This window comes from Podarcis melisellensis (assembly GCF_964234715.1).
Source record: "Podarcis melisellensis genome assembly, chromosome: 12".
Classification (NCBI taxonomy): Eukaryota; Metazoa; Chordata; class Lepidosauria; order Squamata; family Lacertidae; genus Podarcis; species Podarcis melisellensis.
The window spans coordinates 58,870,366-58,882,939 of NC_138544.1; the positions used below are offsets into that span (position 1 = coordinate 58,870,366).

Sequence of the window (12,574 nt, forward strand, 5' to 3'; positions counted from 1 at the left end):
TGGAAATCCCAGAGGGGTCACTTGGGCTTAGATGTTTGCAGGTTTCTCGGTGGCCACTATGAGAACAGGATGTGGGACTAGATGGGCAATGGACCGGATCCAGCTGTTCTTGAATTGCTGCTGTTATAAGAATTTTGAGGTCTTAGGTATGTGATAAATGTTCATAAATGTACCAAGCAAAATCGTACATAAATGTATAAACCACATGTCTGAAAACCCCACAGAAAAAAAGTCCTGAACAAATTGACCTCAGTTATTTCTCTGCACTGTCAAAGTGGGAAACCTCCCCATTGTCTCTTTCCTCACAAATCCTGAGGAAGGGCACATTTAAGATATGAGTAGGGTGTGAGCCTGTGACCTGGCCCAGGAACTAAGTATTTATCATTACAAAAGACTGGCCAGGCTCCCCAGGGTATCCAATCAAGTGAGTATTAACAGGTAACCTGCCAGACAGGAGATAAACAAGGCACTCAGATTTCTGCTGTAGACCGCCCTTTCTGTGATGTAGGTATGATGTTTCTGGGGGTGGTCTTGGACTCCAGGGGGGGCAATTTAAAATGTCTATATAAGAGCAGGCACACCTTTGTTCTAGGTCCTCCTCCTTCTCCTGCGTGTGAAGGGGGCACCCTGTTGCAACACCTTTAATAAAGATCAGGCTTCCTAGCTGCTTTGCTTCTCAATATTCTCTGGTTGGCCTCTGTTATTTCTCCTACCAAAAGGAAACCTGCGTAAGTACTCTATATGGGCTCTTGTGTCCCCGATAAGGGAATAAGGGCAGATTTCTGTTTATTAGACTGCTGAATTATTGCAAAGAGGTGGACAGCTCACCTGGCTGCTAGACCTTTCTCCTCCTCCCTCACCCCTTGACCGTCGCTGCCCCCAAAGAGTGGGGCTGGGCGTAGGACCTTTGGGGCAGATTTCGCCCCGGTTTTCTAAGATCCGCAGGTGAGAGAGAAAAGGCTGTCATCCTGTGCCCCCTGCAATCAAAACACGCATTTCCTCGGCTGATCTTCGCGCGTTAGGTGTCACCCTTAGGCGATGAGGGCACCGGGACCTGAGCCAAAGAGGTTCCTGGAATTAAGATCTCAACAAAGTGACTCCTCGGAACTGAGAATGCTACCTATGGTGTGCCAGGATGCGTCAGCCCTCAAATCAGCCGTGTGCCGTCCCCCGGGAGACGGGAAATGAGCTCGGCGAGGAGACGTCAGCAGGCATCACCCAGCGAAGCAGTCGCTAGGCTGCAGCGCAAACTCCCGGCTGCGTCTTGAGCGCTGGCAGAGGCTCCAAGGTGGAATTGGGGTATTATTATTATTTTTGTAGAAGGGGGCGCATGCAATGCTAAACAAGCATCAGCTGTCTTAAGAAGCGCATGGCTATCGCGGTGCGTTGCCCATCTCACAGGCGGCTACCAAAATGATGGAGAGGACTGTCCTGTGAGGAAAGGTTTTAGCATCTGGGGCTTTTCTGTTTGGAGGAACGATGGGTAAGAGGCGACACGATAGAAATTTGTAGAATTCTCCCCCCCCCCTAATTTTTTTTATTCATGTTATAACACAAATAAACAACACAAACAGAAAAACAAACAATGCAAACAAATTCTTATCCTATCCTTATTTTTCTAAGCATTGTTAGGTGAGCTTCCCCAAGTCCCCCCTATCTGATTTTCATTTTACCTCGTCTTTAGCAGTTTACATATATCATAATTTTTAACCATTTTTTAAAAATCACACTTACTTTTACCATAATAATCTTCACATTTTATCCCTTACAAGTAATACTATTTTAAAATACCCTATCTTCTACTTCTAACCCTACAGCCTATATCCACTTCCAAAGCTGTTCTAAGATTTAAATATGAACATATTTTTTCAAATATTCTTTAAACTTCTCCCAATCTTCTTCCACCGTCTCTTCTCTCTGGTCTCGGAGTCTCCCAGTCAGTTTGGCAAGTTCCATATAGTCCAGAAATTTGTAGAATTCTGTATGGCATGGAACGGGGAAAATCTTTCTCCCTCTCTCCTAACACTAGACCGCAATGGCATCCCATAGAAGCTGAATATTGGAAGATTCAGGACATAAAAGGAAGTCCGTCTTCAGGCAGCGCATAGTTAAACTGTGGAACTCCCTCCCACAGGAAACAGGGATGGCCAACAAGATGGATGGCGTAAAAAGGGGATTAGACAAATTCAAGGAGGCAGTGTTCGCCACAACGGAACTTCTTGTTTGCCAGGGGGATGGACTAAATGACCCTCAGGGTCCCTTCCAACGCTACAATTCTACAATCTCAACTACACTGCTTGACTCCAGCTTGCTCTTGCAACAGTTCACTTGTCCCAGTATGCAAGGAGAAACACACACAGAGGAAATGGAAACGGAATTAACTATGGACTAAGGCGGAAGTTTTTAAACTGTGCTTGCCAGCTTGGCACCCAGAAATCTCTGCGTACTACTACTACTACTACTACTACTACTACTACTACTACTAATTTATTATTTATACCCTGCCCATCTGGCTGGGTTTCCCCAGCCACTCTGGGAGGCTTCCAACAGAACACTAAAATGCAATAACCTATTAAACATTAAAAGCTTCCCTAAACAGGGCTGCCTTCAGATGTCTTCTAAAAGTCTGGTAGTTGTTGTTCTCTTTGACATCTGTTTAGAGTGTGTTCCACCGAGAAGGCCCTCTGCCTGGTTCCCTGTAACTTGGCTTCTCGCAGTGAGGGAACTGCCAGAAGGCCCTCGGAGCTGGACCTCAGTGTCCGGGCAGAACAATGGGGGTGGAGATGCTCCTTCAGGTATACTGGACTGAGGCCGTTTAGGGCTTTAAAGGTCAGCACCAACACTTTGAATTGTGCTCGGAAACATACTGGGAGCCAGTGTCTTTCAGGACCCGTGTTATATGGTCCCGGCAGCCACTCCCAGTCACCAGTCTGGCTGCCGTATTCTGGATTAATTGCAGTTTCTGCGTAACCTTCAAAGGTAGCCCCACGTAGAGTGCATTGCAGTAGTCCAAGCGGGAGATAACCAGAGCATGCACCACTCTGGCAAGACAGTCCGCAGGCAGGGAGGTTCTCAGCCTACGTACCAGATGGAGCTGATAAACACTTGTGCCAGTAGCAAAACGCGCCTGGCTAATTTCGAACACTGCATGGAAGAGAGGGCTGTCAAAGGCTCCTGGCCACACTGGCTCTGCTCTGCTTCTGTGGTCAGAGGCGGTGATGCTTTTGAACACCAGTTTATGGAAACCCCGGGAGGGAAGATCTGCTCTTGTGCTCAAATCTTGCTTGCAGGTTTCCCATGTGCATCTGGACCCAAGAATAGGATTCTAGACTAGGTGGGCCATTGTCCTGACCCGGCAGACTCTTCCTGTGTCTACCAAGCCCTGCCAGGAACTGTGGACCCCTGTTAAAGGATCTAACATTGGGGTGAAGCTTTGCAGACCATTTAAAAAGGAGAACCGAGGCAATTGGGGAAACCATAACCAATTGTCAAGATATAAATTAGACGAATTTGTTTCCCTCCTGGCCCCTCCAGATGCCCCTGTCTTTGCCACTCAAAGGATGGATGCTCTATTTAAAGGGCTGGCATTTCCAACAGGTGGTCTTTTACCTGGCAAAGCTCTGCCAGTTCCTGCAGGCGACGCAGGTGGCAGGAAGGGAGGTGGCACTGAAACGCCTTGGCCCTCCCCAAGTTCCCAACCGTTGGCTTAATTCCTGGACTGCGGAGCATCTGGGCCAGCAATTCCTTCCTGCAGGGGAGCTTCTGATGGGGTCTGGCAGCTTTGAAAACCTGTCAGGAGGGATGATGTGGGGATAGAGCCGCCCGCGGAAGAATTGGCCTGCCAACGACGGTCTTCCATCCTTGCGGACACATTTGCTATTTCGATTGATAACAGGTTGCCTTCTCTAATCACGCCAGGGAGGCAGAACCCGTCTGCTCGGATCTCATCGCCTCACTCTGGCATTTGGGGTGCTTGCTCAGGTGACATGATAGAAGTTTACAGAACGACACAGTGAAAAAGTTCCTGTCCCTCTCTCGTGACTCGTGGACACCCGCGAAGCTGAAGGCTGGGAAATTCAGGACTGGTGAAAGAAACTCTCACTCAGCGCATGGTTAATCTATGCAGGAGCAGTGTTCGAAATTAGCCAGGCGCATTTTGCACCTGCCTATTGGCCACCTGCGTGGGACGCGGGTGGCGCTGTGGGTTAAACCACTGAGCCTAGGACTTGCTGATCAGAAGGTCGGCGGTTCGAATCCCTGCGACGGGGTGAGCTCCCGTTGCTCGGTCCCTGCTCCTGCCAACCTAGCAGTTCGAAAGCACGTCAAAGTGCAAGTAGATAAATAGGTACCACTCTGGCGGGAAGGTAAATGGCGTTTCCGTGCGCTGCTCTGGTTCGCCAGAAGTGGCTTAGTCATGCTGGCCACATGACCCGGAAGCTGTACGCCGGCTCCCTCGGCCAATAAAGTGAGATGAGCGCCACAGCCCCAAAGTCGGCCACAACTGGACCTAATGGTCAGGGGGCCCTTCACCTTTACCTGTTGGCCACCTGCAACCAAGGGAATGTGCCCAGGTGCCAGGATGGCGCCAGTCATCTCCACCTGAGGATCTTGACTGTTTTCACACGCTAATACTGCATCCTGTGGAATTCTATCAGTTACTGCAGAGCTTTCCAAACTTTTCACGTTGGTGACACACTTTTTAAACATGCATCATTTTGTGACACAGTCATTCAAGGCACTTACCTTATTTTTCGCTCTATAAGATTCACCAGACCACAAGACGCACCTAGTTTTTGGAGGAGGAAAACAAGGGGAAAAAAAATTCTGAATCCCAGAAGCCAGAACAGCAAGCGGGATCGCTGTGCAATGAAAGCAGCAAACCCTCTTGCTGTTCTGGCTTCTGGGATAGCTGTGCAGCCTGCATTCACTCCATAAGACGCACACACATTTCCCCTTACTTTTTAGGAGGGAAAAAGTGAGTCTTATAGAGCAAAAAATACGGTACTTGTTCTCCTGCCCTTGGGCAGAAGACATAGAAGCAGGATTAGCCGCACCAACAGGGTAAAGAACAGCTTCTCTCCGTGGGCTGTTAGGCTGCTGAATGAAAAGATAACAGCAGGGCAACTGACTATTTGGTTTGGTGGGTAAAGGAGGGGAATTAAGACTAAGAGAGCTGAGTGGGGGGGGGGGTCCTCGTCTAATCTCACTGTATACAAGTTATGCAAGTGACAATAAAGTATTTCAATTTCAATTCAGTTTCACTAGCAAACCGGAGGTTAAACTAGCCCCTTTCCAGCCCTGTGAGGAGTGTTGGCGCAAGAAACCGAATCACTAATGCAGAGGCTTGCAACCTTTTGGGGTCCATGGTTCCCTTGACAAACTGCATTCTTTCTGAAGCGCCCCACTGGGGCTCAGGAGCCCAGTTATGCCACCCCTTGCCTGCAGAGCCAGCAGCCCCTCACCCTTTTTCAAACACAGACCCCACAGCGGTCTGGGAAGCCCCCCTGTCCAGCCCCAGAGGCCCCATTCCCCTGGGGAGCTAGTAGCCAGGAATGCTGCCACAAACAGCCACACAAGCCTTTGGGAGGCAGAGATGCGAGAGAGCATGAGATGAGATGAGAGAGAGATGCGAGGAGGGAGGGAAGGAAAGAGAGACAGAGGCCAGGGTTGCCCGCAGCACCCCTGACCATCTTTCAAGGCACCCCAGGGTGCCACCACACACTGGCTGAAAACCACTGCACTGACGTGTCGCGACACACAGTTTGGAAAGCTCTGGGTTACTGCATTCTGTATCCTGATCTGCACGATCAAAATGAATTTCAGGAAGCAAAATGTTTTTCCTGCACTGCCTGAGCAGGAGCAGTGAACAAGGTTGTAGTTACGGTAGTTGTCGCTTGTCCCGCTCACAGCTGTGAAGAATATCCCCACATTATGAATGGTCCGCGTCACCCTGAAGAAAAAGAGCCAGGAACAGGCCAAAATAGATGTGGACTGTTCCTGGATCAAGTGACTTTTCTTCTTTAAGTTCTCAAAGCTCTGAACTGAGCTCAAGGTTGTCCTCTGAGCTAGCCAGGTGTTTAACTAGCAACCAATCACAGTCAGTCCATCATTCAAAAAAGAAAATTCAGAGCTGCCTTGGAAGGGACCCCCCAAGGTCATCTAGCCTAACCCCATCATTGCATCGAGATTTGATTCACATTTTATTTCATTTGGTGCATATATTCCAATTATTACTATCTTCTCGTCTTGGGGTGTTATCTGTTCATCCTTGTTCATCCTTAAACAGTTGCTTTGGATCATCTTTGAATAACGCTTGTAGTTTCATGGGGAATTTTGGATATAACGGAGATGTAAAAAATTTGGATTATCATAAAAGATGCAGGAGGAAACTATTAATATTAGGACCTACAAAGGGGAGGAAAGAAATCCAGGAGATTCTTTGGAAACTTGTTTTTATGTTGTATGTTTGTGATTGTAAAACTTTAATTTGAAAAAACCAAATAAATTTATTTAAAAAGAGAGAGAGAATTAAAAAAATAAAAAAGAGATTTGATCCACGTGGCAAAACATTCTGGCCTCCTTTGCCTTTGCCAGCTGCTGTGGAACCAATTAAATGATGCTGTCCCCAAGGTGGCAGTTATGGAACTGAGAGAGAATGGAACGCTCAGGTGGGCTTCATTCCCTGAAGCAAACTGACATTGTCCTCCAGATTCCTCCTTCCTTACAGACCCTCTTGGGGGCTGCCTCTCAGTAATCTCTCCTCCCTCAGAGGCTCACAGTGGGGCATCCCCAGGGCAGGGCCTTCTCTGTGGTGGCCCCTAAACTGTGGAACTCCCACCTGAAATAGGTATACCTGCCACCTTCCTTGCACTGCTTCCATAGGATACTGAAGACACACCTCTACAATCTGGGTTCTGGTGCCTGAGGTGTGTGTTTTTAGGACCCGGCTCGTTTTTATGGTTGTAAATGTAAAGGTACCCCTGACTGTTAGTTCCAGTCGCAGATGACTCTGGGGTTGCGGCGCTCATCTCACTTTATTGGCCAAAGGAGCTTCCGGGTCATGTGGCCAGCATGACTAAGCCGCTTCTGGCGAACCAGAGCAGCGCACGGAAACGCGTTTACCTCCCGCCAGAGCGGTCCCTATTTATCTACTTGCACTTTGGCGTGCTTTCGAACTGCTAGGTGGGCAGGAGCAGGGACTGAGCAACGGGAGCTCACCCCATCGTGGGGATTTGAACCGCCGACCTTCTGATCGGCAAGCGCAATAGTCTCTGTGGTTTAACCCACAGCGCCACCTGCATAGGTTGTGTTATAAGAAAAAACTGCTCCTTTTCCCTTATGGGGTACCCAAGAGCCCATATAGAGTCCTTTTTTAGGTTCTCTATCAGTAGGAGAAAATAACAGAGGCCAGCCAGAGAATATTGAGAAGCAAAGCAGCTAGTAAGCCTGATCTTTATTAAAGCTGTTGCAACGGGGTGCCCCCCTCACACGCAGTAAAGGAGGAGGACCCCAAACCATGTGCACAAGCCCTTATACAGTATAGACTTTTGAACTGCCCACCTTGGAGCCCAAGACCACCCCTCCATACATCATACGTACATCAGAGAAGGGGCGGTCTACAACAGAAATCTGAGTGCGTTGTTTTTATCCTGTCTGCCAGGTTACCTTCTTGGATTACCTGGGCATCCTAGCCACTCTTTTGTTATGATAACTAGTCAGTTCTTGAATCCAGGTCACAGGCTCACCCTGTTCATATCCAGTTACAGATAGGTAGCCGTGTTGGTCTGCCATAGTCAAAACAAAATTTTTTTCCTTCCAGTAGCACCTTAAAGACCAACTAAGTTAGTTCTTGGTATGAGCTTTCGTGTGCATGCACACTTCTTCAGATACACGATGTATCTGAAGAAGTGTGCATGCACACGAAAAGCTCATACCAAGAACTAACTTAGTTGGTCTTTAAGGTGCTACTGGAAGGAAAATTTTTTTGTCCTGTTCATATCTTAACTGTGCCCTTGAGACAGGATTTGTGAGCAAAGAGACAATGGGGAGATTTCCCATGTCCTTCGACCTTGCAGAGAAATATTTGAGGTCATTTGGGAGAGAAAATTGTTTCAGGTCTTTTTTCTGTGGGGTTTCAGACATGTGGTCTATACATTTATGTATGTCCTTGCTTGGTACATTTATGAACATTTATTTTCTATATATAAGGCCTTAAAATCCTTATAGCTGTTGTTTTAATATTGCGTTTTAATGTTGTATCCCAAACTGGGACCTTCGGATGAAGGGAGGGAACTAGGAATAAGCCGCGGGCCAAAAAGCTCCACCATTACACAGGGCTAACCATGCGACGCCCAATTCAAGGAGGCGACACGGTAGAAGTCAGAAAGGGAAATGTCGCTTTTTCCATAAAAGCAAAGGGTCTCAGAAAAAGTTGAATCTGAGTAGAAGGATTGCAAACTGTGAGGTAAATGCGAACCAGAATGCTTCTATTGTATGGTTTACTGAGGTGCAAGATCATTCATATCTGCTGGTGGTTTGGCATTATTGCTTGAATAATTAAGAAACATGGACTGTGGGAAATGAAAACATAGTAAAGAAATCACAAGGCGGTGGTTATTAGATTGTTCTAAAGCATAATGTTGCTATGGGGCAGAACGTTCCCTTGCTGAAGGCCATAGATCAGGGGTCGGCAACCTAAGGCCCAAGGGCCGGAAGCAGCCCACGGAGGCCATTTAACTGGCCCACGAGCCACCCGCTCAGCGAGTCCTTGTGCGCTGCTCTAAACCGGCACAGCGCGGCGTGGGGACTCTCTTCTGTGGCTCTGAAAATCACTTCTGCACATGCCCAGATGCCCGAAATCGCACCTGAGCATGTCCAGACACCCAAAATCGCTTCTGTGCAGGCATGATTTTTGGCGTCTGGGCATGCCCAGAAGCGATTTCCGGCGCCGCGGACACGTGCAGATGTGATTTCCAGTGTTGCGCTGTGCCAGTCCGGTCCAAAGAGGATCTCCATGGGAGTGATCCAGTGCATGCCCAGTCAACCTTGCCGACCCCTGCCATAGATGCAAGACCCTGGCAAAATGTAACTTTCCTTCTTCCATGCGCTACAAGGCTGGTTGTAATACCAGATACAGTGGTACCTCGGGTTAAGTACCTACAGTATTTTCCGCTCCATAAGACGCACCTGACCATAAGACGCACCTAGTTTTTAGAGGGGGAATGCAAGAAAAAAAATATTATTTAAAGGGAGCGCTGAGCAGAGCCTGTACGCATCCCTGGCTCTGCTCAGCGCTCCCTTTCACGAGCCGCACGGAGCGTGTGTGTGGCACTTGGAGGCTTTTCCCTGAGAAAAGCCCCCAAGAGCCGCACAAACACTCCGCGCGGCTCTTTAAAGGGAGTGCGGAGGTGGGGGAAGGGACTGGGGGGCTAAGCCAGAAGCTAGAACAGTGAGACGGAGCACTGCGCAGTGATCCCTTTTGCTGTTCTGGCTTCTGGGATAGCTGCGCAGCCTGCATTCGCTCCATAAGATGCACACACAGTTCCCCTTACTTTTTAGGAGGCAAAAAGTGTGTCTTATAGAGCGAAAAATATGGTAATTTGTTCCGGAGGTCCGTTCTTAACCTGAAACTGTTCTTAACCTGAAGCACCACTTTAGCTAATGGGGCCTCTGTTGCTGCTGTGCCGCAATTTCTGTTCTCATCCTGAAGCAAAGTTCTTAACCCGAGATAATATTTCTGGGTTAGCGGAGTCTGTAACCTGAAGCGTCTGTAACCTGAGGTACTACTGTAGCTTTAAAAGGAAAGTTGAATCAGCAGGGGTCAGCAGATGGAGAGCTTGCTGGCACTTACCAGTGGCTCAAGAATAAAGAATAGAGACATTTCTTTCCAGGTCTTTTCCTTTGCTTGGCTTAGCAAATAATTACACAGGGGTGCTCCCCAACCAACGGGGTATAGCGGAGGGATGTTCTTGCGCACGGGATAGAAGTTTGTGTCTGTACTAATCTGGGTGTGCCTACACTGGACGCTCGTCCTTGCAAGGACGTATGTATCAATAAATTTCTTTTGCTGTTTCACCAGTTTTGTTCAGGTTTTATGGGGAAAGGCCCCAAGACTCAAAATCATGGGACCTGCTTTATTTCTAACAACTTGGTTCGTAGGCAGGGAATCTGTGTTGTCTGGCTATAATAATAATAATAATTTATTATTTATACCCCGCCCATCTGGCTGGGCCTCCCCAGCCACTCTGGGCGGCTTCCATAAAAACCAAAATACAGTAAAATATCACACGTTAAAAACTTCCCTGAACAGGGCTGCCTTAAGATGTCTTCTGAATGTCAGGTAGTTGTTTATCGCTTTGACATCTGCTGGAAGGGCGTTCCACAGGGCGGGCGCCACTACCGAGAAGGCCCTCTGCCTGGTTCCCTGTAGCTTTGCTTCTCGCAATGAGGGAACCGCCAGAAGGCCCTCGGCGCTGGACCTCAGCGTCCGGGCAGAACGATGAGGGTGGAGACGCTCCTTCAGGTATACTGGACCGAGACCGTTTAGGGCTTTAAAGGTCAGCACCAACACTTTGAATTGTGCTCGGAAACATACTGGGAGCCAATGTAGGTCTTTCAATACCGGTGTTATATGGTCTTGGCAGCTGCTCCCAGTCACCAGTCTAGCTGCCGCATTCTGGATTAGTTGTAGTTTCCGAATCACCTTCAAAGGTAGCCCCACGTAGAGTGCATTGCAGTAGTCCAAGCGAGAGATAGCTAGAGCATGCATCACTCTGGCGGGACAGTCCGCGGGCAGGGAGGGTCTCATCCTGCGTACCAGATGGAGCTGGTAAACAGCTGCCCTGGACACAGATTTGACCTGTGCCTCCATGGACAGCTGTGAGTCCAAAATGACTCCCAGGCTGTGCACCTGGTCCTTCAGGGGCACAGTTACCCCATTCAGGACCAGGGAATCCTCCACACCTGCCCGCCTCCTGTCCCCCAGAAACAGTACTTCTGTCTTGTCAGGATTCAACCTCAATCTGTTAGCCGCCATCCATCCTCCAACCGCTTAGACTACCGGCTACCGGCTTAGACTAAGGGCGAGGTGCATCCTGATACATTTAGCAGCCCTTGGCTCACAAGTGGGGACAGAGAGATACTGTATTTTTCGCGCACCTGACCATAAGACGCACCTAGTCTTTAGAGGAGGAAAACAAGAAAAAAGGCATTCTGAACGAAACAGTGGATGTATGATTTTTGTGGTTCATGCTATGGCCACAGACATGTGATCTGATGGTGAATTTGGGGTGACCCAATGCAAAAATCCTGAGGATCTATGGGCTCTTACCTCCCCCCTCCCAGGCAGCCTCTGCTAGCCTCCCTTATCTCCCTCCCCGATTGGCAAACGATCATTGGCTTTGTTTCAACAGCCTCTTCCCTCTTTCAAAAAACAACAACAATGAAGCATGATCTGCTTTTCACCCCTGGGCAATTCGGCTCCAGGGACCACACATTCACTCCATAAGACGCACAGACATTTCCTTTTACTTTTCAGGAAGAAAAAGGTGCATCTTATGAAGCAAAAAATACAGTGTTTTTCTTGCTCTCTCCTAGCACTCGGAACACATGGGCAGCTGATGAAGCTGACAGTTGGAAGAGTCAGGACGGACAAAAGGACTTCCTTCTTCATTGTTAAACTGCGGAACTCCCTCCCACAGTAGGCAGTGATGGCCACTGAGCTAGATTGCTTTAGGATTAGAGAAATTGATGGAGGAGAGGTCTATTGATGGCTATTGGTTATTGGTGTAGGGACTCAAGAGTGGCTTGTGAGAGCCATGCGGTCTGAGCCTGGAGCAACCAGCTCAAACCGCTTCCAGGTTGAGCTTCTCGGGGAGACTGAGGAGAGAGCAAAGATTACCTGGTTCCTCCCCAGGTGAGGGGAAGTGGGTCTATTCGCTAAGCCTGGCAGGACACCTTACTCTATGGTTTTAACCCCTTCATGCATCCATTCGACTTACGCATCTTGGTTATATGAGGCTGCTTATCCCACAGACCTCCACCCCGATTGATACGCCGTGGCAGGAGGTGACCTTTGAGGATGTCGCCGTCAGCTTCTCCCGGGAGGAGTGGTCCATGCTGGACGGGTGGCAGAAGGATCTGCACCAGGAAGTGATGCTGGAGAATTTCACGTTGCTTCTTTCCGTGGGTAAGGCCTGGCATGCTGCCGTCGCCCTTGCACCCGTGTTTTGGGGTGGCCCCTGTGTCCCGCAGGAAACAGAGAGAAGCAGACCCCCGCCCCACCATTATATAATGCAGTGTTTCCCAACCTTTTTTGGGCAAAGGCACACTTGTTTCATGAAAAAAATCTCGAGGCACACCACCATTAGAAAATGTTTAAAAAATTAACTCTGTGCCTATATTGACTATATATAAAGTAACTCTCTTAATAGGAATCAAATAAACACAAAGAGAGTATTTTATAATTACTTTATTATGTCGCTATATTGCCTTGTGCCAGAGAATTTGCTTGAGCTAACCATCTTTGCTTTCTTTTCATGCCCACTCATACTTGGGCTCTCATCTGGCTCCAAAT

The 12,574-nt window shown here is 48.4% G+C and overlaps 1 protein-coding gene across 1 annotated transcript in view; it reads left to right on the top strand.

The window, feature by feature from the left end:
- Window positions 1-12,574, top strand: part of KRBA1 (KRAB-A domain containing 1) — a 61,977-nt gene that overhangs the window by 6,480 nt on the left and 42,923 nt on the right. Inside the window, exon 2 of the mRNA XM_081931451.1 lies at window positions 12,034-12,187. Within this exon, the coding sequence (XP_081787577.1) occupies window positions 12,034-12,187 (154 nt within the window). The remainder of the gene's footprint in view (window positions 1-12,033; window positions 12,188-12,574) is intronic.